Here is a 27,246-nt window from a genome sequence, read left to right as displayed (position 1 = left end):
CCCTTTCTCTGATATTGGAGGGATGATACTGCATTCATCTTTGTCTTCAGGTGACGTATCGTCTAGAATCTGTTTGTAGACTAAAACGGGACTCGTCAGAGAACAGAACTGTACCACATTTGTCAGGGCTCCAAGTAACATGGCACCAGTTTCGACGAGCTCTGTGGTGTTTGGAGTTAATGGTATTCAAGGTATTTGTGTTTGTATGGCGGTCTCCAGGATCTCCTCCATAATCGCGGGGTTAATGGGATACAAACCACTGGCTTCCTTGAGTTGAAGCCATTTGAATAAAGCCTTCTTAACACAGTCAGTTCGGTTCGAAATGTTTTCATCTGTGGCTGCAGACAGTAACTTCAAGAGACAGTTGATGTGATTTCCGAGCACGGTTAATGATTGTATTCTTGTCAAAAAAAAAAAAACTCTACTGACTCAAACTCTTCTGATTTTTATGTGGTCATTCCGGAATATAAACAGGATTTATACCGAATAGCTGTAAATCTCTCTTGCGGTTAAAGCACACCCTTATGACCAATATTGCAACTATATGCTAAGAAATGCTTTAAACTGAACACAGAAGTAGCAGCCTAAATTTCAAATGCCATTTTTAATTATTAATAAACAGTTCTCAAAATGCATGACAACAATAAGCAGTTGATCATAAGCAATGCGTATAAAACTGTGAAATTTTAAATAGAAAGGAATAAATTTTGAAATGTTAATATGTCGAAAAGACTGAGTTATAAGCGACTCGAAACGAAATATATTCAGATATCGAACGAACAACAACAAAATTGTTTTTATTATATAGAACAAAACGATGTCCCATATAACAAAAAAATAAAATAAAATAAAATAAAATAAAACGAATTAGCAGGGTATTATTTTGCAAAATACAGATCCATTGTGAAGGTACAAAGTTTTTTTTTCTTTCATTTGGAAAGTTTTTCCTGACTAATCACAAGATCGATCGATCCATAACCAGATTCTACCGTTTTGCAAAAACACATCAGAAAAACTTTACTATATTTGCGAATGCCCCATTTAAGAGTGACGTTATCATCGGAATTCTGAAGACTTTTTGCTGGTGAATCCCTTCTGGAGAGAGAAAAAAAATAAATGAGGTACTTCCAAGCCAAATCACAACAACCAGAAATAGCGTTGTCCCTAATGAGGCGCACCTTTCTTCTCCTTTCTGCAGATAAGGCTACACCAGATAGCTCACGTTCTCTCAGGTTAGTCTAGTACCTGGTGAAAAATATCAAGAAAATAGCTTCGCAATAAGAACGTTTCTTCCTGTAATTATCGCAGGCTAATAGGTTTTCGTCAGTTCATTAATCATGGGTTTTTTTATAGTTAAAATAATTAACTATAAAAAACGGTTTAAAATTAATTTTAACACAAAATAAAATGAATTAAGTACAATAATTCTTGAACAAGCTATACTAGTAAAAGTCCATTTTTATATGTATAAAAAATACAAATAAAAATTTATCTGAATCGAGACTGAACGTACAGACCGCATCTTATGAAACATCGCGTATAATAAACGTAAAAGATGGAATGGGGAAATTTACAAAACTAAAAATACGATGGAGAAGATGAAAGAAAGAAAACGGATAACTAGGATGCCTTCCTTGTTTTGAATAACGTAATAGCTTGAAAAGCGAAAATCAGGGGAAAAAAAGCCAAAAATAAAGATGGAAGAAATAAAGGTATTACTTAGGACTCCGAGACTAACTCCATTCTTTTCTACTTGTGAGGGCCTCGGAATAAATGAGGCACTAAATAAATTTTAATACTAAGGCATATCCAATATTATTATGAATTACATACAAGAACATCTAATTAAAAACTGTAATAAAATAATTATATCTGACGATTGATAACAACTGTGCTTAATTATCAGTAACAGAATACCCTTCCTTAAACTTTATTATACACTGGTCGACAAAATTAATAGAACACATACAAAAAGTGGTGTAACTCGTGCAGCTTGTGATGAAGAGGGATAAAATTCAGTATGGTAGTGTACCATAGAATAACGATGAAATGAGGAGACAGCGAGAAACTTAGGACAGGTATAAAGGACATTTATAAGGATCGTCTAAGAATTACCAAAAACGTCACATTACAGAAGTCGATACAAGATGCTCGGAAATATGGTCTCGTATGATCTCCCTCCAATGGCTAAACAGGCCTGACAGCAGTGAACCATGAGCAAGATAACGTTGTCTATAAGATTCTGTGGCAATAAATCCCATTCTTCCACTAGCGCAGACCTTAGCTCATCAAGTGATCGATGAGTTTACTGTCAGTGTACAATGCATCGCCCAAGGGCGTCCCACAAATGTTCGATCGATTTAAACCTAATGATCGTGCTGGCAACGGCAGTCGTTGTATATCTTCAGTTTCACGATATTCCTCCACCACTTGCCTCTATGCGCAGTGGCCTTGTCTTGCATGAAAAGAAAATCTGGGCCAACTGCGCCCCTAAAAAGTCGCACATAGGGTTCGAGGACCTGTTCTCGGTACTTCTGCGCGGTTACGATACACCTATCAAAAACATGAAGAGATGTGCGGCCGTTGACAATTATTCCGTCCCACACGAGAACACCGTAAGCGTCCCTTTGTCTGATGTTGAAGGGATGGTACCGCATTCCTCGTTGTCTCCAGATAAAATAACGTCTGGAATCTGAGAATCTGTTTTTGGCTAAAACGGGATTGATCAGAGAATAAAACTGTACCCCATTTGTCAGTGGCACCAGTTTCGACGAGCTCTATGGTGGTTTGAAGTTAATGGGATACAAACCATTGGGTCCCTTGCTTAGAGTCCACTTGAATTAAGATGTTATAACACAGTCCGATTGGAAATGTTTTCACCTGTGGCCGCAGCAAGAGACAGTTGATGATAGAACATCTTAGTGTTCCGTCTTGCTGTTAAAATCAGATAGCAGACTGTTCTGGTTGACATAGCCATCGGGCGACCTTGTCAGCTCTTCTTGTAATGGTTCCTGAAACTACTTCCATAGTGCCAAGACGACACATTAAGCCAACGTGCCACCTCCGCATGCCCGGCTTCAAGTCGTCCAAAGGCCCGCCATCTCAAAGAATTATCTGAACAACCAACCGACACATGATACTTCTAACCCTAGTGTCGCTATGGGAACTACAAATGTGTTTGTTGACAAGAATCCCTCACCAATTTTCCAGGCAAGAAGACTTGAAGAAATATACCAAACTTCAGCTGTTCGCTCGCACCAAAGAAAGGATCTTCGTTTCCAGACTTTGCCCTGAGACAAAAGCCGAGAGTATCAAAACTATTTTCTTGATGGAATATGGGTTAGAAGTGGACGTGAAGAAATTAAGAACCAAACACCTATCCTATGCCTCCTTCCTAGTGATATGCCCAACTAACGCGACCAACACTGTATTGAACCAGAACAACTGGCCGCCTGGAGCACTGGTTAAGCCTTTTAACGAAAGGTGTCCCATGGGGTCACAAAGACACAGACACAACCCAATCCAAAATAGCAACTAATGGCTGGTATGGAGACCGAATCAAATCCCGTGCAAATACGATATTTTTTCAAAATTTCAGGAGTTTATCTAATGAGCTCCATCCGCTCCTAACACTTATCTCTTAGAGAAACTGACCACATCTATTTAACGGAATCCTGGCTATCAAGTGATAGACAAATCGATATACTTCAAGGTACTCCTTACAAAAGTATCGGAAACTGTAGGGGATCGAGAAGCGGAAGAAGTGTTCAAATTTCTCCCCAATACAATGGCAGACGACAAGAGTTATATAAAGTCAATCTTTGAAGCTTTATGTGTAACACTGGTGAACCGGCAAGTGAGGATGCAACTCTATTTGGTCTACCGCCCTCCTGGCCACACTGAAGAAACACGGATTGAACTTCAGACCTGGCTAGTTGCTAGTCTAGCTCCTGCTCAACAAACAGTTGTGGGAGGAGACTTCAATATGCCTGTCCCAAGACATGTTATACTCTGCAAGACTTAACATTACCCTTGAACTCTTTGGACCTCAGAAGACATATCACACCGCCACCGAGAGCATGTCAAGCTTTAGACCTTGTTTTCTACAATTTTCCTGACTAATAACCTGCCGAACTCTTTCGCATTTTCTTCCGATCACTCACCTATTACCTGTACCTTCTCATTATCAATGGTATCAGGAACTCAAGTTAGAAATTATAATTCAGATACCCACTCTCAACTGATGTTTTCTACAAAATTCTTGAAACCTGAAATAGTCATCAACCATCTCTCCACCATTAATTGGGATAATTTATTTTCATTATCCACTGAAGAGGCAATCCAATCCTTAGCTGAGCAGTTGAGACATATAGCCATCTAAACATCTAAATGCATCTAAACAAGTCAGAATTAGCGAGAGAACCCAGCGATGGTTTCATCCGGACATGAAAACCGCCTTTAGACGTAAGCAGAGGGCATATAGAAAATGGATAAGATCCAGAAACAGTACAGATCATGAAACCTTTAAAAGGGAGAGAGCTCACTTCCTGCGCCTCAAGAGAGGAGCACACCAACAGAGTATCTTGTCCCAAATTAAGAAGTCCCGGAGAATTTCCTTGAAATACAGCAATCACTTTAACATGGAAGGAAAGCTATTTGAGGAATGGACGCGCATATCTTTTGTTCATCCAGATGCGACCAAAGAAACCGCAATCCTGCCTAGTCTAATTGGGAAAACCCTAAATGCTATGGATGATATAATAGTTACTAAGCAACAGCTCATTGACGTGATAAATGGCCTTCCCAACAAGGCTACAGCTGTACCTGACGGCTTTCCACTGTTTATGGTCAAGGTGTGCTCTGTGTACATTGTGGATCTCCTCCTTAACATCTTCCAGAAGATTCTAAAGACAGGCACCATACCTGAACTCTGGAAATCTTATTATGTCAACCCAGTCCCTAAAATTGGAAACCCCAAGACTGCTAAAGACTTCCATCCAATTGCCATAGGATGTACTTTATTAAAAGTTTTTTTGAAAAACTAATACCTCCAGCAATTATCCAGCACTGTTTTTTCTCACCGACCACCTTACCTCCACACAGTCCTACACCACAGGTTCAGGACCTCAAATCTCCTCGATACTCTTCAGAGCAAAAAAGGCCCTGAATGACAGCGCTCAACTGGACATTTTTTTTATATTAAATCTGTTTATGATACTGTGTCAATCCCTACCCTTTTATACATCCTAAAAATATATTTCAAGGCATCAAATCAAATATTCAGCATTCTGGAGTCTTTACTACACCGGAGAGAGTTAATTATAAAAAATGGATCTCTCCAAAAAACTATTTATGCAACGAGGGGGCTGCCTCAGGGTGGGGTGATGTCGACCACCCTCTTTGCAATTCTTCTTGAACCATTCCTTGCTGCCCATCCAAATTGCTGCTCCTTCGCCGATGATTTAATTTTTTATTATTTCAAAAGACCCCAAACAGATTCAAGAAATTAATAATCAAATTCAACAATTAATAGATTATTTACAGCTAGCTGGACTCCAACTAACAATGCGAAGTCAGCCCACATGACAATTACGAAAAGGAAGTTCAGGAATGACATCCGAGTTGTAGTTAATGGCGAGACGATTCCAAAAGTATCATCGCATACTTACCTAGGGTTAACGTGGGATGAAGATGAAATTTCAAAGATGACTTCCTGAAGACAAGGAAGGAGACCTATGCTGCATTCTGGGCTATCCGCCAGGAGCTAGTAGGCTGCCACAACATCAGTCTGCTTTGTCAATACATTGATCGGTGTCTCACTCCTATACCTTTATATGCATCTGAAATCTGGTCCTCAGCACCTGCCTCTCTGCGTAAAAGATTCTTTGCGATGGAATACTGGATTCTGTGGTGGCTGAACCGTTTAGGAGGGAACCCATTCACCATCTCCAAATCTATTCTTCTAATCAATCTAGGCATGATCCTCTGGGAGCTCACTGTTCCTAAAAAAATCTGTCCACATTCTCTAAGCTGCTAACCTGTCAGATTGATGCCCCATCGATAGAGAATGTTATCGCATTTCCTAAAGCAAGCAAAAGCAATAGAAACCACCAGAGCGGGCAACGTCCACTTAGGATAAAGCTCACTATCCTGAACTCCCTGAAAGGAATGTTCCCGTATAACATGATTCAACACTTCAATACCTTCTCCATAGATCCAAATAAGTTTGGAGAAAATAGAAGATTAAGAAGACAAATTATCGATGAAATCTTGACCAAATCACCAGAATTACTATAAAACGTTAGCTTTATTTATATGAGAAATGTAAATAATTTAATGGAAAAATATAAAACAAAGCAAATTGTAATGACAGAAAAATATTTAGTACAACCTGTATTTGTAATGACAGAAAAATATTTAGTACAACCTGTATTTGTAATTACAATATTAATTTAATATCAATTTTATTTTAAAGTTACTAAGTAACTTTAAAATAAAAGTGAGTTTTAAGTTTAAAATAAAGTTTTAAGCTTTCGCTATTCTTTTCTAGTTACTGCTATTAAGTGAATATAATTTTCTAAACAATGTCATTATTTTAAATATCAAAAATTTGTATAAAATTGTACGCTGTATTTAAAATATATATTTATACACCTTCCTAGCCCACTGGCTGTTCGGGGGTGAACCTAAGGTTAATAAACAGATGATAATAATAATCTGACTTGCCATCCTGAGTACTGGAAATGTGTCTATCCCACTGAGCAAGCCAAAACACGGAATGTTATGTGGTCGCAACCCGTGGTTTTATAGGCGTGAATAATTTGCGGCTCTGTAAGGTAGTAGATCGATTTCTATTGGTTACTCAGATTTTGCAATTCAGGATGTCTATTATACCAAATATTAGCCTTCAGTGACCGTTCACAATAAAATATTCATGATAAACATTTTGTTCTGTTAATTTTACCAGCAGTGTATATTTTCACATGGAGTATCTTTGACGTAAGATACTTTGAGTAAATAACGGATAACTAGATAAAGAATAACTATTTGTCTCAGACAATTAGTCGTGCTCGCTAGCCAGTAATTAGAAAAAGCTTGGAAAAAAAGGCAATAAAAATCCACTTTAGTTTTTCCATACTTTGTATTATTTATTTTATTAGGCATCTTATTTCTTTAGCCTGCAGTACAGAATTTCAATAATCTTGTTATGCCGTGTTATTCTCTCTATATATAAACAATGTGTGCCATCTAACGTATACTGATCCAGTTTATTCTCATCTGTCACCTAAGCAAACTTATCGCTGAATAACTAAAGAGAAAAATCAAAGGAACATTGTTATCAGCATAAGCTACAAAGTGTTTCGCGTACAACAGAAGCTATCGATGGACAGCAATCAGTACAACTGCAAAGACGTAAGAATCGTTGCGTTTAGCGAGCTGGAAAAATTCCATTTGGATTCGATATGAGGTAGTCGGAGAACGTCACTGAATCGATTCATCTCAAGAACAGAACAAAGAAAGAACTCTTTCAAATCGAACAATTTGTTTTTCCTTTTCGATAAAAGGATCTAGCGTAGTGGAAAAACATCAGTTAAAAAACAGTACGCATTCCAATTTACATCATTTCCCCTTCCAGTGACGAGACCAACTGCAGTCAATACAGAATATTATTAACCTCTGTAACCTAATTTGATTATTTTAAGAAACGGGAACTGCTACTGATCAGTCTTAACTTATTAAAAACTATTCAAAATTCAGATTTTTTAAGAAAAAACTAGAATAATTTTTGATTTAACGATTCGCTTCCTTTATTGGACCTGTTTCTACATAAGACAGAATTGAGCCAAATATACATTATGCTTGAAAATTAAAAATGCAATCACCAGATATACCGTACTTAAAGAATAATAACTTTAAATGTAAAAATTAATTTTATTCAGTATATTGTATATTTGAATGATATCGAATAATTTTAATAATTATTCAAATAAAAATTTGAATAATTTCAGTTTAATTTTGAAGTGCGACTTTTTTCTATCAGTAATCTACTCTCATACATTTTTATTTTAATTTTTTATTTAAAAGTAAACATGGTTTCATCTAAAAAAAAGGAAAGTATAACACGCCACTGCTGATGGTAGAACCGTAACTCACAAGTGATTTTTTTTTTTTTTTTTTGCGGGATTCGAACCCGCGACCTTTGGGTTGCCAGGCAGGCACTTTACCCACTCTGCTAGCCCGGTCGGCACAGGTCAATTGTCACTGACAATTCACCTGTGAGTTAATTGCGCTCGCTGTTGCATATAAACAAAACTTTTTCTAGTAGATGGTGATTCATTTGTGCGTGCCAAGTGCTGGGACTGTAACGACCTCGAATTAAAACTTGGTGTGATATTAGGCGAGATTGGTTCCTCAGAAAACTAGTTAATGCCTTGGGGAAAAATCATGGAATTCTACTCATATGTAAATACAAAAAAAAAAAAAAATAATAAAAACAGGTGAAATAGAAAAGTTGAAAAGATTGTTTCAATGATATTCATAGTTTTAAGACTATCGAACCATAGTATAAACAGTGGAGCTTGCTGTAAAATAACTGATGTAGCGATCTTGAAGAACACACTATTAGCAAAATTACTGTAGGGGACGAAATCTTCATTACATTCCGAGACGAGCCCAGAATCTAATGAAGTGCTAATTGACTTATGACAAAATGACAAATGTCATTCTGTCATAAGTCAATATGACAAAATTTTCATATTGACTTCCTGAGAAATCTTTTGATAAGGTTCCACATGAAAAGGCCATTGCATAAACTGGAATTACTGATAAGATTCTTTGTTGGATCAGGAATTGTCTGAAAGACTTGAAACAGAGTAGTCATAAATGAATATTCTTCAAGCCTCTTAGGGATCAGTTTGCCTGTCCTGTTTCTAAATCTTCCTTAAAAAAGTGACTAGGGAGTGGAGGGAAAGCTGTCAAAGTTTTCTGAAGATGCAAAGGTAGGAAGGATAGTTGTGTATGACCTTCTAGATAGTGTTCAAAGAACGACGACAAGATTAGTGAGAGGAGCTAATCGTTTTACTGGCTGTTAACCAAAACCAGGTCATAATGCTTCAAAGTTACTTGAATAGGTAGATATGGTTTGCAACAAAAGTTTCATGCTTCTAAATAAAGTTTTGGATCTGGGGAGCATAAATACAGGAATTACTTATAAACTAAGGAGAGGAAGTAAAATTGGCTCAGTAAGATAAAGATTTAAGGGTTATATGACCCTTAAATCTTTATTTTACTGTCATATAACCCTTAAATCAATTAGGACCTAATTGAAGTGGATAAGTTCCACTCAGTAAATTAAATGAGGGAAGCATATTCTCATGAGTAAAAGGGAGTAGGTATACAGTAAATATACAACCTTAGGGAGGAGCAAAAGGCTGGATCTCAGAAGTTTACCTTCGGGCAACATGTTTCAGATCATTGGAATAAAATACCTGCCAAGGTGGCTGAGGAGGAAGTAAAACTCAAAGCGGAATAGTATCGTCACATTTTTGCGATGGTAAAGTATAAGTGATTGAAGATTTATTTATTTACTATTTTTTATGGCAGATGTAGAAAAAGTTCGCTTCTTGCATCAGTCATTTTAATGCCAATTTTACTTATAAAATGAAAGAAATGAAATCCATGGAGAATTCATTTCGTGGATTTAAGTGAGAAATTTATCGGCCGACAAATTTCTCACTTCCTTAAGACAAATATCTTTTAAATATTTCTTTATTTTGCTCTAGTTTCAAAGATATGGTGTTACGAATGCGACACATGGAGCGATCAACGCTGCAAGGATCCTTTCAACCTTACTGCCCTCCCAGATGAACTGCCGACACTGAAACAATGCGAAGGATGTTGTGTTAAAATTGTCATCAACTCAAGAACATGTGAGTTACCTAAATTAACATCGATTCCACATACATCTTCTATCTTATTATTGTTTTCAATAACTATTGAGAACAAAATTTTGAAACAATATTAGCAAAATGTTTTAAAAAACTTAGAAAATGAAGTTTAAAGGGCCTTTCTCACAAGGTTAATAAAACTCTAGAAGTTCCAAGTGAGAAATTTGTCGGCAGATATAAAATATTATGCTAAATAATAATATATAATATCCAATTACATTATTATTGAATCAAATCTGAATAACATTGTCTCTGTTGATTTATTTTTGTTACCATTATTTTATTAAATTAGCCTAAGCTCTTTGCCATTCAACTATTTTGTTGTGTGGCGTTGTTATGCAGTTCTGGATTTCTATTCTGTTCTTTGTATATCCATTCCATTATAAGATTTCGATGGTCACCTGTGTACGGATAACTAATGCATTCCTTAATAATGAATCATATCCCCGGAAGATGAAAAACTAGTATACTGGACGTTGCATTGTTTCAATACACTGACTAACAGAAGTAATAGTTAGAATCTAAAAGCAATTTAAACATCCAGACAGAAAATTGCAGACCATATACTCTTCACCCGAATCCCTCCATCTCCGATATATTTAGGAATAAAGTGATTTATGAAATTTAATGCTCGGATTGAGGCAGGTGACCTCGCCAAAGCTGAGAGACATCTCAAAAGATGCCTCTCAAATAAGTTTCATACAATCAAAGAAAGCATACAGATGCCATACGAAATGCAGATTTTAGTTCTATACCTATAACTAAAACATTTGATGTAAAATTTGCTCTCTAACTAGTGGCGACATTGTTAGAATGACTAACAATGTCGCTACTAGTTAGAGATTTACGGGAATGGGTCATATGTCATGAATATAATTACCAGTAGTATGTCCACCCTTTGTCTTGTATAATAGTCTGATATGCAATGGTGAGAAACAGGAATGACTGAAAATAAATCAATTTCCGTTTATTCTCTAAGGCGGCCAAGGCCAGAACAGTTTACGAATAGTTTTCACAGTGTATATGAGTAAAACTGAGGTGTGACATGTTGCTTTGATTGCCAGTCAGCCTTTCGAATATTATCAAGTTAGCATAAATATAGTTTACTTTAGCATACGTATTAAAATGCATAGCTGATTCTATTGTCTTTGAATGGTTAGTTCTAGGAGAAACGCTACCTGTCACTTGGTCAAAGGGTGTCTTCACTTTTTCTAGGCCGTTGTGTGACATCAATCTACCACCCACCAAGGTTTAACTCCATCACTCAAGAAAAACTGCTAGAAAGGGTCATTCTCCCTAACCCACAACGTAGTCCGATTCACATTCCAAATAAGTAAACTGCAATAACTCTTTTCCCTCCTAAAATAAGTGATTTTTAACTCGTAAGGTAAACAGATTACACAGTTCCTTCCAAATCTGTAATATCTGTCAGAGGACAATTACAGAATGGGTCATATGTGAAAGAGTCCATCAGCAGGTATTTTGTTATCAGTGTACTTCAACATAAGATTTAAAAACTATAACAGTATTCGACTTAAATAGCAATGAAAGTTTTGTAAAAAGCAAAAAATGAAACAGGACGTTCCCCTTAACTCCTCCCCCTCACCCAACCCATACCTTTCCCCTAACACTTCAACACCAACCTAACCACAAACTCAACCAACATAAAAGATCACCATGCAAACGGATGTGGACAGCACTACTTCCTGCTCAGCCTGTCCTATAATTCTAGAAAGATGGCATCATCAGAACAAATAACTAGGAGCATATGCCATGAGAATTCTATTTTAAAAGAGAATATTCTCAGTCGCGAAAGATGGACAAACAAGAAGTAATCACCACAACATGAAATAACATACTGGATCAGTCAAGTTCCAACTAGAGGAAATTAATACTAAAATTATCTCTTCCCTCTGCCAACCCCACTTGACCAACTCCTTATAATTGCATAAGGCAATTATAAAACCACGCTTGAAATACTGTGATTAAGTATGTAAATTCCACCTAAAAAAGCCATCTTGACGGATCCAAAGGCGGGCAAAGTGTCCGGTGATATCCGGAAAAGGCTGTCCATATGATGAAAGACTTCAAATATGTGGTCTACAGGGGTAACTAGGCATCTTAGAGGAGACCTAATTGAGATGTATAAGACTCTTAGAGGAGAAAGTGAAATGAGTAATTTATTGTTCAAAATTATTTGAGAACAAGGAGCTAGAAAACAATTTAGGAGGGAAGAGTTTAGAATGGAAGTCTTCTTTTAGCAGCGAGTTGCTGATCACTGGAATAAGCTGGCTCCATGGGGAGTTGAGGCTGACAGTTTGAGGAGATTCAAAGATCAGCTAGGTTGATGTATTTGGGGGAGAGTCAAGTAGGTAATTTATTCATTTTTTGTTGTGGCAGCAAAAGTCTTGGGCTTCCTTCAGCACATGGAAAATCCTAAACAAAAATATCTGGTAGAAACAAAACTACAAACTCATTTATGGCGTACATAAGAGTACGAATCCGGCTGAAAGAAATCGCAAGCCTCTAAAATATACATAAGCAGACAACTGCAAGCCAAAAAAAAAAGTTTTTTCACACAAACAAAAAACAAATAAATCCGAAGTTCAAGAAATGTAGAATTGGACTACTGACAACATTCACTCAGATAAGCCAAAGTAGGAAAATGAATACAAACACTCAATGAAATACATTCAATATACTTAACTGCTCGACCAGCTGGAGAATAAAGAAATAATCCTGAGAGTCAAATTTCCTACAAACGACCAATACCACAGGAGCAGATGGAATTTCAATTTTTTTCTCATTAAAATATACAGCGTGTACATTGTTAAGAGCCTAGAACAAATAATTAAGAATACATTTTCTATCTTTATCATCCACAGAATGGAGACCTTATAAAACCAACCTTCTCCTCAAGCCTACAAATGTGTACTCTCAATCGAAATGCAAGCAAATAGCCAAGCATGCACAATACAAACGATCACTGAAAGAAAGAGGGGGGGGGGGGAAAACACTGCTACCCTAAGCACACAACTCTCCATCAGAGAAATATACCCACAAACAGGCATTTTGAGTGAAAAGAAGCTCTAAAACTAGTAGATACCATAATAATAATAAAAAAAACCTATGACAACAAACCTCGACAAGCCCTTTAAAATTTTTGTGTATTAGGCGCTAAAGCAACTACGGCTATAAGGCGTCCATAACATATTACCAGTAATTGCATCTATTATTCGGTCGGCTTGCTGGACGAAAAACCTGAGTTTCGGGGGTAACCCACGCAAACCTTCGCCTGCATCCGACTAACTCAACCATCTTGTTGAAAATCCCATAATTCCTTGGGCCGTGATGGGATTCGAACATAGATCTTTTCCGCATGGTGAGGAGGACATGGTTATAACCACGTGCTATTCCCTGGAAAATCAAACTTAGTAATAAAATCATATATTACCTCCAATATAGCCACAAAAGAAGAATATTGGCGCTTCCAACATCCACCATTGACCTAAAAATAACAATTCGAATGGGATATCTCGAAGCAATATCCGGTGAAATTTTCTCGGCACACGTGAGTCGCTTTCTCAAAATAAACTTAACTTCACTACTTATGTAGGTGATATACAAAACTTCATCTCCATCAAATCAATGAGGGCATCGTTGTGAAGATGACAAGTCAGATCACCTTAATTTCTTCAAAACAAAAGAATCACGTCGTATGAAGACATGGGCGTTATCCTTTTCACTCAAATTTTAGTGCCAACAAACATTGCACTCATGAGGCACAGAACCTCCAAAAATCCATCTGCATCATTAAAACTGGAAACAACGTCCATAAATATCAGTAACGATCATTAATCGGATTTGTTGTTTATCTGCTTCTCACACAGACAGACACACAAACAAACAAACATTATCTGTTTGTTGTTGTAGCAGTCGATAAATAACCTCAAGGGGTGTATATATCAGGGGAGAAAACTATACGAGAACAATTAGTCTTAACTGTGTACACAGTAATGTCGTCAATAAAATGAGTGAATTCGAACTCCTGGTTAGAACAACTTTTTTTTTTTTTTTTTTTTTTTGATTTGGTAGTTGTTGGCGCATCGGCTTCTGTGGCCATATTGCACCTCCCAAGGTTTTTGCAGTACTTGGATCCAAGCCCGAGGCGGAATCGAACCCGCGACCTTTGGGTTGCCGGGCAGGTACTTTACCCACTCGGCTAGCCCGGTCGGCGTTAGAACAACTAATGTTTACAATAATAGGGTTAACTGCTTACATAATAGGGGATGAATTTTACTGTGGCATGCACAATGCATTTTAGAAATAAGTAAGACGGCACCGTTGGTTGGACCATGCTGCTTATCAAAAGCAGCCTGACAACGGAAAAAGCTTTCCCAGATTCAGAAGTTATGAATCCAGTATAGAATCTGTATGGTTTGTTGTTGTTGTGGGTTCTACGCGTATCAGCGACTTAAGCCGTATTGCGCCGTACATCTTGTGTCTGTACATTGCCTATTCTCTGGTTGATTTGTCTGTTTGCTGGAAGAAAAAACGAAGTTTCGGGGAGGAAAAACCATGCTATCCTCGCATAAGACCGACTAACTCAGCCACGTTGTGAAAACGCCCATAAAAACTGCTGCCGTCATCGACAGGACTCGAACTCAGATTTTTTTTTCACCCGGTGTGGGGAGAACGGCGATCCTACCAACTGTGCCACAATTCGGTGATCACCAAGTGTACATTATGTCAGGAAATTTGCTGAAATACAGTTCTAATAGCAGTTCTTTATATGCGCTTGAAGTCTTATTCTGTTTACCAAAAGCGGTTTTCCTAGCCCAGATCGTGTTTTTTTTTTTTTTTTTTTTGCTTCGTTTTGAATAAAGTGCCATTGGTCGCACAAAAACACTATGTATCACGGATGGAGATCGCAGAACTCTGCAGAAGCCAAATAGAGCGGCCAATAGTGTATGATACTAAAAACAGTAAAGCGTGTTAGTTGTCTGACGGCACCAGGGGTTCCCCCATCTCCACGTTGTATTCTTTGTAAGGGAAACAGAACTCTGTGAAGGCCAATGATTTAAAAAGTGTGTGGGGATGGTTTGTTGTGTAGTGTTATGTTCTGTTGTTTCTCTGACCATTCAGCCGTTGGGCTTCTATTGGGACCCACCGTTGCCCACACTTTGCCACGAGGAGGCAGGCAGGCATCCAGGCAGTAGATTAAGTACTCTGGCAGACTCTACCACCTAATTTCCAAGGATTTCAGGGAAAGGGCCTATAAAAAAATGTGTATGGTACTGTGCGTTGTGTGTTCTTCATTTGACCACTGAGGGGCACCATCACCAAGGAAAGACTCCTGGAATCGGTCCATCGGCACAGGGAGCCGGGCCAGGACAGCAGAGACACCATACAAAACTATCCCCGTTTCGCAAAGCCAGAGGTAGGAAAGGCTGAAAGGACACTCACTTAACAGCCTCATTCCGGTTGCAACAGGAATGAGAAAGCCCAGAGTAATCGGAAGTTGGGTTTGGAGTTCCCGGGGCCAGACCCAAGGAAAAACCGAGATAAGAAACCTTTAATAAGCCATGAGTCCCTGAAGAAAGGTATGGGGAGAGAAAACAGAGTTAAGGGCAAATGTAAGAAGAGAATATCGTTATAAGGTGATCAGAAAACCGCAAGCAGATATCGCTTTAAATGGCTCTGTTCATCTGGAGGAGGGTTGAACCAGCTATAATTCTCTTTAGAAGTATCATTAGCGTGGTAAAGGTGGATTGCAAGATATATCGACAACACAAAGTATTCCATAACATGAAAGTTACGCCATCTGCAGAAGCAGATACCTGAGAAACAAAGCTTGAAAAGTTAAAATCAGGTTCCAAGTTGAGGAAGGAGCCTTCAGGAAAGGAGAGAAGAGAACAGATGGTGTACTAGAGGCGTAAGATTCATCCTGGTCATAATCAGCAGGATTGGCAATTTGAAATATGTTTCTGGGTATCTGAAGATCTTAAGGAGGAGACAAATAGTTAACTTGGATCTTGGATGACTGAAGTTGTACGTGGAGGTTGCCAAGAAATCAGTACCCTAACCTGGTGTATTTTATCATGAGATGGCTGACGATAAGTAAGAAGATGTGAGACACTGCCGATGAGATTGTTTCTATCTGGTGGTGGTTGTGATTGGATTGTTTCTCGCTGATGATTCATGTGATTCGGGTATGGTTGTTGGAATTGTGTACAGGGCTAATGAACTTTGGCAAGTCCTTTGTTGATTAAAATTTCTTAAATGGTTGGTAAAACTGAATCTACGTCAAGGTTATCTAATGTTATTTAATTCAAGTTTATTACGAGTACGTTACTTGCGGCTTCGTAGCCGATCATTGACAAATAAAAACTTATCTTATCATTTGCTTTTTTTTTTCACCAAAGCAAGTAAGAGTATGAGGCATCCGTGTATTGTCTGTAAATTACATCTATTGCATGATCGTTTGCATGTTACTCAGAATGAGAAACCGTGCACGCTCCCAAGAGATCGACTCCACCACAATGTGAAAAAGAACCATTAAAAAGAGAACTACTAGCTGCTTCTTGGGATTCAAAGCCGAAATCCTATCCTTACCGTGTGAAAAATACAACAGCTGTGACCATTGTGCTATCCACGAGGATACGCGTTTTGCGTATTCCAATTACCAGATGTTTTTGTGTATAATGGTTATTAGTAAATTAATAAGAGGAGTTTACCTCAATATAGTACGTGGAACACTTCCGTATGATACCCTCCAGAAATTAAAACGGAAAAAACGAAAAAATCGACAACTTACCGGTACATTAAAGTAAAATATAAATAATTAAAGTAAAATATAAATAATTAAATAATCAATTTAACATAATTCAAAATCAATTCAAAACAATTAAAATTCAAATTAACGCAATTAAAAGAATCTAACAAAAATATTCAAAACGATTTTCCTTCCTGAAGCTGACAATGCTTTTCGACCGACTGTCGTGATCACAGGAATGAAAATTACCGAATCAGGCTAAACCTGCAACTTAAATAGTGATTATGTGTCTTCGCGCATGCGCGTAAAGGTCCACGCATCGGAGATCAAATATGGCCGCCGAACATTAACAGAATTCTCGTGTAATTTAATTTCAACGGTTTCTGCAATTAATAGTCGCGTATAATTACGTTGAACGTTAAGTATTTTGGCCTCGTTAAATAAAAAAGTATGTTTTTCGTTAATGGCATGAAAGGCTAATTCTGACGCTGCTGAACGAGAAGCACGAACTGAGGCTTCGTGTTGATTTACACGGATATTAAGAGAAAACCGCGTCGAACCCTGATAAGACGAGTCGCAATCACCGCAAGAAATGTTGTATACTAGATCATTAATTTGTGTTGCGAACGCCGAAAGAACCGAGCGATTGTTCAGTATAGTGTGTAACTTCCGTATAGGCCTAGCTATAATTTTAAATTCGGTATCTTTAAAGAATCTGTTAAGCTGTTTGTGCCACTGGTCAACATATGGGACAGAAATAAAGTATTTTTTGATATTACTATTGTTGATTGGTGCAGTATTTTGTATCCTATCCTTAGCTTGTACCCTAATTCGATTTATTGTGTTAATGGGATAACCCCTGTTCAAGAATCTGCTAGTTAATATTTGTATTTCTGAGTCTAAAGCAGAATCCGTCGTTGAATATTTATAGGCATTGAGAAATTGATTAAAGATAATCGATCTTTTGTAGGTGAACGGGTGGTAGCTATTATAATGAAGAAGCATACCGGTGTTTGTGGGTTTTCGATAGATGCTAAATTGTATTTTGTTCGAGTCCCGGGTAAGCGTGAAATTTAGAAAGTTTAATGACTTAGTATCCGTATCTTCCCTTTCCAATGTAAATTTGAGTCTAGAATGAATATTATTAAACGAATGTAAAATGTCTTGGATAGTACTACTATCGGTAATAACTAGAACATCGTCTAAATACCTCCCATAGTATGTGATACGGGGACGAAAAGGTGTCAAATGTATCTGCTCAATCGTTGAGAGATAGATCTCTGACATTAAGCCACTCAGGCTCAAACCCATTGGTAATCCAAAAATTTGTTTGTACACCTTGTCTCGAAAGGTGATGTAGTTAGCCTCGACTAATAGTTTAATTAAGTGAAAAATCTCCTTTATAGGCAGCTTCGTATAATTAATCGGTGTCGAGTTTTTATTTAACATATCCCAAATAATATCTAATGTGTATTCAACGTTTACATTCGTATATAATGAGGTAACATCTAATGAGAATAAATTGTCATTGTCGCCGAGTCTACAGTCTTTAAGATTATTAAATAATGTATCGTAATTCTTAATCCCAAATTGTATAACCTGTCTAAAAGGTTTTATAATGTTATATACATGTGTGGCTAAGGCTGAAAATGCCGAGTTCCTGTAGGAAACAATAGGTCGAATCGGAAATCCAGGCTTGTGTAATTTTACCTGACCAAAAAGTGCAGGAATATTGTATGTTCTGGACTTCAATTCCTTCAACTGAACCATAGTAATGTAGTCGTTTTTACGATATGTGGTTAACGTTTTATTGTATTGATTTACCAAATTGGTAAACAGTGTCGGGTCCACTTCACAATAAGTGGAGGTATCAGTTACAACTGAATCTAACTTATTAATATAATCATGTTTATCTAGTATTACCACTGTATCTCCTTTATCTGCCCTCTGTATAATAATGTCCTTATTTTCTCGAAGTTCTCGTAAAGCTGAACTGTCATGTGTATTCAATTTAGGAAGTCGCGTTTCTTTTATGTTATTTACTACTTGGTTAACTTGTTGAATAAATACATCTTTTTGTGGAACACTACGAAGTCCAAATTCAATATCAATTACGCATTGTTTTTTTGGCAGCTTTCGAGGTGGTAAATTATAATTTAATCCTTTGGATAAAAGTGAAATCTGGTCCTGCGATAGTGTACACGAGGAAAGATTTGTAACCTGTTGATATGTCGGTTCGTTGGATACTGGGTGAGGGGGTGTTCGTGAACTAGCCGACATATTCTGTGGTAGTGCGTTATGTGTCTGTGGGGGGGATGTCACCCAACTCGTGTGAACTTGGTCGCAAGCTCGCGACAATGTGTTAGAATTCGCATGAACGTGTCTTGAACTATTCGATAATGTTTGCAACTTATTAACGTGTCTGTTTTTTATTTCTGAGGCTTGTGCTTCCCGTCGCAAATCTATGGTCTTCAATACAGACCAATCGTTCGGATGTAGATAATTTTTTAATTTATCGCGAAGCTTCCTAACCTGGGAAAGGTATTTTTGTTTATCCGAATATCGAGATTTTAAGGCAAGCTTAACAATATTACGTGATGTCGCCAGTGATAGTTGTTTTATGCCTGAAATTTTTCGATTTAAATTCACCCTGGCAAACTTCGGAACGATGTTGTTTTGAAGGCAATATTTTAGGAAAGAAATATGGTAACTTTGGGCCGAGTACCTTAGTGTAGATTTAATGTAATTTTGTACCAAGCCATTCAAAAAATCTCCCATAATTGTGTGTATCGATTGTATACTACTGGAGAGACAGGAAGTGAATGAAATAGTCAATAAGAGTTTGAAAATTAATTAGATAGTATGAATCAGAGCTGTAATACTCAATATGTTCTACGTTGAACATATTGAGTATTACAGTTCTGATTCATACTATCTAACTGTATAATGGTTATGTGCACCCGACTAGCCATTACTTAAAGAGGGTAATCATTTTATCAGCAATTTCCAATTATTTATTTTAAAAACATATCTAAGGTAATCACAACTGAGATTCGTTAAATTTCATAACGAACCTATTTAGAAAGCTATATATAAATAATTAAATAAAAGTAATTACTTTTGTTTTGTTTTTTTTTCAAATTAAGGAAAAAATCGAACATTCTTGAAGTGTAACCGAGTTCGCATTATCACATTATCTGTACCCGCTATCAAAAATACTACTGTTTCCTTAATATTAGAACAAAACATTTATTTACTTATATTTTGAATAAACAGATCCAAGGATGGAAGCGAAAGCAGGTTTGCCACCTGAAACCATGCTCGTGTGCAAGCCTCAGTACGTGACAGTATTTTAAGGAAGGAAACAGAAAAAAAAATTGCCCGATCGAATACGACATTAGAAATCTTGTACGTTAGAAGTTTTCTCTCCTCTTAATCCACAAACAGAATTTTATGAGCGACTATAAACACTTTAACTGCAACCCAACACTTACGACTCTTTTCTAAGCTGGAAAGATGCCAAAAATGTTTATCTACGCACAGCTTCTTACTCAAGAATATGAAAGGAAGAAAGAAAGCCGAAAACTGGGTTACGTTTTGTAAACTAAAGCTGTACAACGATAACAGATATTGGGGGTCAAAATGGAAATTTTGAGCCCAGCTCAATTACTTTCAAGAAACTTGACTGAGGATTTAAAAGATTCGATCGTGTTGGAATTCTTTCTTCAAAGGCGCTTTTAACAGAACAAAGACTATTGACACTTTCGACAATGCATTATAAATGGCATCCACTTTGGCTTCGAAAATTTGATTTTCTCGTATAATCGACTGTATGAGATTTTTTTTGTTTTTTTGTTAATCTGCTACACTAGTTTTTATTTTAAAGTAATGACTGCAGGAAGAACAATCAAGTTGGGAAAAAATCTTTAACTCTAATCCTCCACGAGAATTATCGAGCACTTCAGCTCAATAAAAGTCAATGTGTATTAACAATGAGTATTGTTAATACACATTGACTGGATGACTTGAGTCAAGTGAGTGACCCAAGTCATCCAGGTGAATGAGTGACTCGAATCATCAATTAACTAATGACTCAAATCACTGATCAGGGTAGTAGCCACGTAACTGACAATATCGATAACAGATATACCAGTGCTGTAGTTCCAACTCCGTGCGTCATTTTACGCTTCAAAACACGAAAAAATTCAGGTAGTGTTGCAAACCTCCGAATTTCGGCCAGATAGCACGGTTAAAGTTTCTTCCAGTCCAAACGAACTTTTTTCCGCTAAGCGAGTAGCCGGCCTACCACTTTGTCCGATAAAACAGTCGGAGTCAAAACGGGGACAAAGTCTGTTAATATTAAAAATAATCACATACGCTTGGAAATGAGCTGCCTGAGATCCCATTTTAAAATGAGATCTCTGGTATCGCAAACTGACACTTCTTTAACCTCTGAGAACTTTGAAATATTTGACAGGAATATACGAAATCGGATGTTGCAGTTAAGTGATCCTGCTAGCTTTCCGGTTTTTGAGTGGAGGGCACGTCGAAGCACGTGCCCTCCAAGTCGATTTGGAAGGGAATTCGTTTCTACTATTGCACATCTTCAAACAGAAAATTTTAGAGCATCCGGCATTATTGAAGTAGAGCTATATTTAAAGACATGTGAACCCACTGAAGGGGTAGATAGGAAAAAAAAAGCATTATCCACAGCTTCTCTAATTAGTCCAAAGAAGAATGAAAAAAAAGTTTACTTTTTTTTTTTTACTTTTATAGTACCATTTAATTGCTTTTTATCCTGAATGTACTTTATTTGCTATTATGAATTGTGTTTTTATACCTTCAGTATAATAAATATTCGTGTAATGTGCAATTTAATTTATAATTTCTTTACAATGTTTTGTTTTTATTTCACCATGCATTAATTATAAGGCTCGAAGAAATTAAAAAAAAACAAAACACTGGGATTTTTTCTGCATTGCTTGAATAATAAAAAACGAATAAATTAAATGCACAATCAAATTCGTAGACTGAAAAAGTGATCGTGTTTCTTGATACGAATAAAAAAAATACAGACTGAAATAAAATGTGAGATCAACACATGGAATAATTAAAAGGGTTGATCTGTAGGTTTAGGGGAATGAGAAAGGGCAAATTATACAATATTTCCATTTATAATAATATTATATTTAAGGTATATATGAAATATTTTCAGGTTTTTTATTTTATTCTCCCCAATAAATAAAAGAAAATATGAAGGTGGATTCGTACTCAGAAATACGAAAGGGTTTCGCACGAGCACAACGAACAGTAAGCCGCTCTGAGCATAGCATACGTGCTATGCTGAGAAGTGTTCTAAATGCGGTTTACCATCGTCTTATACAAAGGGTCAATGACATCCTTTTCCCTACTTGCGAAGGTCTTGTATATCATAGACAAGATACCACGTACTACCTTCTTAGCCACCTGTTTACACTGCATGGAAAATTTAATGTCCAACTGAATCTTAACTCCTAAGTCTTTTTCGCCCTGGACTACTTTTAATTTCACTATCCCCTAGTTTGTAAGTAAGCCCTGGATTTCTATTCCCTAGATGAAAAACCACATTTAGAAGCACTGAACTTCAGTTGCCACTTCCCAGACTATTTGTGCAATTTATCTAAGTCATTTTGAAGCAGAATGACCTGATTCTGGTCATTAACCACCTCTCTTACCTTTAAATCATTAGCAAAGTTTGATAAATTACCTGCATCCCCTTATCAATGTCAAAGTAAAGGAGAAAAAAACAGTGGCCCCAATGATGACCTGAAAGACTTGACTTGCTGTACTGGTCAATCCTGAGGTATGTCCATTTACATTTATAAATACTCTTCTTAATGCAGAATGGTCATTTTTGATAATCATATCAGGAGTATTGCTTTCTCTTGTTGCCTCTCTAACATGCTGGTGTCGAAAACAATCATCCAATAAATCTACAGAAGTCTTGTTACTGTGTGAGTGACTAACCCACAGGGTTCAGTCATACCTGGAAAGTTAATACATCATAAAACATTCTGATTTACTTGCCCACTCTATATATCTGTCCAGTTGTTCGGTATACTCATCACAATCAACAGCCCTATAATATTCTTGCTCTTATTTTTGTTTTCCCAGTGCATGTGTCACGCCAAACTGACTCAAAGTCATACTGGCCATCCGTGTCCGCTGAATTCACTGCATTTGATTGTTACATGCTTCTTAACTAAGAGAATAATCCGCCCCCCCTACTGTCCTATCTCGCCAGGGGTACAGGATTTACTGGCACCTACTAATATTGCACTACCTCCAGTGAGTGTAGGACCATGCCCTTCCATGGACAGACAGTGTTAAAAGAGGCCTGGCTCCTTATGCCAGGGATGAGCACTAGGAAGTAGCCTTCCAGTTTGCACAAGGTTGACAAGATTGCACAAGGTCCAGAATGGCAATGTTCTGGATGGATGAAAAGCATTTTTACCTATTGGATCTGTGCTAGGCACACCTTGTGGAATAGGCTAAAAAAATCTCGAATGTGCACAGTGAGGAACCACTCCACCCATTAAAGATTACAGTATCGTGTGGATTTATGGCACGCTTCTTCGGTCCCTTTTTCTTTGAAACCAAAGGGGAAAAACTATCGAGGGCTTTGAAGCATGCACAGTTAACGACACACAATAACTTATTTGCGGACCAAACGTAGCTTACACAGATGCATAATTTTTTATGCAGAATGGTGCTAAGCCCCATATTGAAAAGTATGTCGTACAGCTTCTACAAGAAACCTTAACAGAAGATCAAATTATCAATTGCCATTTTCCACATCAGTGACCTACAATACAAGATCATCCGACCTAGTTCTAGTATATTTATGGTGGGGATATTTGAAACTGTTTACAGAGATTTCCTTTCGGCTATTTCAAATTTGAAGGATACTGTTGAACTGAAGTTGTATTGGGATTTTAGGAGCATCAGCGACTAAGGCTATATTGTTACGTGTATACTGACTGCAAATTGCCTATGTTCTGTGATCGACTTTCTGTTTTGCTGAACGAAAATCCCGAGTTTTTTTCCGGGAGAAAAAAACCATGCTACCCTCGCCTGAGACCGACTAACTCAGCCACATTGTGAAAAAGGCCCATTAAAATTCCTCACGTCATTGACAGGACTCTAACTCCACTCTTTTCCACCCGGTGGAAATTGTTGTTTTTTTTTTTTTTTTTTGGTAGTTATTGGCGCATCGGCTTCTGTGGCCATAATGCACCTCCCAAGGTTTTTACAGTACTTTGATCCAAGCCCGAGGCGGAATTCGAACCCGCGACCTTTGGGTTGCCAGATAAGGCACTTTGCCCACCCGGCTAGCCCGGTCAGCTGGTGGAAATTGTGGAGAGGACGGCGTTTTAACAACTGTGCTACGACGAGGGCCTTGAAGGATGCAATCTGTCAGGAGACAGTGAACAGTAGCCAGCCGAGGAGAAGACAGTGCCAAGTCTTGATTGCTTATTAGAAAATAATAGACACGTGGAAATTTGATCATTAATTAATATTGGTGAAGAATATAACTTTGTATTATACTTCTAAATTAATCACTTTAGCGCTCCATGGCCCAACATTGTTTAAAAATATTCCGCGTATATTGATTACAATGCAAAAAAACATTTTAAAATAAATTTTCTTTTTATACTACGGGATTACCACACGTCAGGCGTTCACAAGACAGAGAGAATACAAGAAATTGAACTGTATTTAGCATTCATGTAGGTTTGAACCATGGTCACTCAAAGCACGTGTACTTATGTACTTTCTCTCACCTGACCTATGGTGGCCTTCAGTAATACAGTTTCCGAGTTACTTTTTAAAAATGGTAAAGGCACCTGCCTAGCCTCACTGCAGCATTAATTTGTCGAATTAATTTTTCGCATTTAGGATTCTTTTTATTACACTAGCCTTGGAGACAATGTTTGTCATTATAGTAAATTTACTTCAAATTATTTTAAACTTAAAGTATAAGCCATATCACAGTATGAAACCGCTATTTGAAAGCGCAATACCCGTTCCGACTATCTCTACATCAAAGGTTACCAAAATTTTATACTTTGAGCACCCCTCTTAATTTTTCATAAATTCAGGCGCACCCCAATTTCCAGAATAAGTACATTTAGAGATTGGACCCAAAATTTAGCTATGAATATACATACTTTTATAAATTAATGTGTACATACTTCAAAACATTTAATCTGAAAGAAATAAAATACGCAAGTATACCCACCCCCCAACGCGTTGCCTTGCCTTTTCTTACATTACTGCATATCATATTTAATTTTTGCACTTGCAGTTTGCATCGGAACTGTGTGCATTAGTGGTTAAGTTTGAAGTTATCAGGGTTTTAGACGACTTGAGACATATTGCGCTGTATGTATATATTTTCGGTATATTTCACGTGTTCTGTGATCGATTTGCATTTTTGCTGGACGAAACACCCGAGTTTCCAGGAGAAAAACCATGCTACCCCCGCCTGAGACCGACTAACTCAATCACGTTGTAAATAAATCCATAAAATTAAATTTACCACCTCCTATTCATCCTTAAAATCCGGATTCGACTTTGCTGATTACAAGAAGATATTCCGCTCTTTAGAGCTAAGTTAGCTGGTATAAGATAAAGGTGTAGAGTTTCAATTCCAAAAACAAAGTAACCGGGTCTTCCCGTTTAGCTAAACTATCAGAGATTTAATTTGTACTTGCCAAAACGTGTAAGAGCGAAGGAATCTTCTTGTCCTAATGGTGATTACAAAATATGCATTTAGTAATCAACGTGAAATTTGGAAATGATTGCCAGAACGCGAAATTAATATTTTCAGTGTTCAATATGGATGATCGTCTTGAATCCTACTGTAATATCAGAAACAAGAAACCTTTTGACAAAGTAGATTAATCTCCACGGAACAATAGAATTTTGATGTACTCTAATAATTTTGTTGTTAGTAAATAAGCGATGAACCTTAATTGTATTTTTCATTTATATTTCTAGCCAAGGAAGTCATACGAAGAACTTGTACCACAAACCTGCAAATAAATCTCTTCATGGTGGATCACGTCTGCATGTACGAAGGAGATGGTACTGGTCATATGTGTTTTTGCGAAAGAGATGCCTGTAACTCTGCCCCCTCCGTCGCCAAAGGAAGTTATCTCTATGGTCTCTGTGCCTTGACTTTGTATGCTGTTGTCCAGCGGTACTGGCTATAAGCAAAATGAATGAACGTGGACATTAATTTCCTCATTTTTTTTATTTGTTTGCATTAGTCAGCGTTGTTGGGGTCCTGTTTCCATGGTTACCAAAGCGAATCTTGGAATCGATGAAATGTCCTAGTTTGGCCATATATCCGTCAATCCCTCAGAAATGAGGTCGCTCACAAGGAAACTCGAAGCGGCTAAGAATTGCGTTGACACTTTCAGTTGAAATAATTTACCAAGTACCACTTTTGCTGAATATCACTTAGATAGGATTCGAGCTCAAATACTTTAAACGTTTATTTTGTAACCATCTCGTGATTTGAAGCAATACTCTTTGAATTGCTTTCTTCTTTGTCCACTACTTGTACATAGTTTCCTGTTAAACAATCTGAACAATATAATGGAGTCTATTAAACGGACACCCATTTTATTCGTTATTACTGCTGATCGCACTTTCATGTGGGAGAAGACATGCTGCTTGTTTCATGTTTAAAGAGCAGCGAAGTTGAATTTTGGGTTCATGTAAATAAGAAAAAATACATTTTGCGCCCTTATGATCACTGCATTCCCATTGATTCTGTCCAAATATTGCACCGAACAATATCAAAAAGGAAGCTGGTTTGTTTTATGTCGTTCGAGAAACGTACGCGATTTGTTATGCATGCACAGTAAAGACTTAAGAATCGTTTGAATGAACCGTTTTCTGAGGTCTGCTACTAAAGGAAGCTAATTTCTACTCTGTCGAATTGTATATTCTGATTTCAGTGTATAAAGTTTATATATGCTGACAATGAAGAATAACAGTTACATTCTTCGTTGGAAATGGAAAATTCCTAAAATAGAAATTTGCTACCTTGGTAATGCGCGGAATAAGGAGGCTGGATCGTATTGTTTCCTTAAAACCATTTGCTTCTGAAGAAAATATTGAATCACTGTGATTCACAGAAGGAAAAGTGAAGTAAACCGTGGAAATTAGCTTCCTTTAGAAGCTACAGCACAGTTAGCAATACATTTGTTGTTAATTACACCTAAACGTTTCTCTCTTTTTTAATTAAACTGTAAGGGATTTCAAAATAAATCTTTCATCAAAAATCTATAACGAATTTATCATATCTGATTTGAAGACGATTTTTTTTTTTTAATTTTATGATCATCGCAGAAACACTTAAGTAATCTCATTAGTATCAATAATCCAAATGGTTTATTATTGTAATCTGTGTATAAACTGTGATAAACCTGTTGAATGCAAACGTTGATTTTGCATTATTAGATATAAGAC

General features: G+C 37.1%; 1 protein-coding gene across 1 annotated transcript in view; it reads left to right on the top strand.

Moving 5' to 3' along the window:
- LOC150088308 (UPAR/Ly6 domain-containing protein qvr-like) overlaps positions 1–26,906 on the top strand; it is a 353,853-nt gene extending 326,947 nt beyond the window's left edge. Inside the window, exons 3-4 of the mRNA XM_090370699.1 lie at positions 9,783–9,929; positions 25,765–26,906. Of these exons, the coding sequence (XP_090226825.1) occupies positions 9,783–9,929; positions 25,765–25,979 (362 nt within the window). The 3' untranslated portion in view covers positions 25,980–26,906. The remainder of the gene's footprint in view (positions 1–9,782; positions 9,930–25,764) is intronic.
- The last annotated feature ends 340 nt before the right edge of the window (positions 26,907–27,246 follow it).

The sequence above is a fragment of the Mastigoproctus giganteus genome, chromosome 3, assembly GCF_048544385.1.
Source record: "Mastigoproctus giganteus isolate SK-2022 chromosome 3, ASM4854438v1, whole genome shotgun sequence".
Lineage (NCBI taxonomy): Eukaryota > Metazoa > Arthropoda > Arachnida > Uropygi > Thelyphonidae > Mastigoproctus > Mastigoproctus giganteus.
The sequence above is the reverse complement of the archived record's forward strand: the minus strand, read 5'-3'. Positions and strand labels throughout refer to the sequence as shown.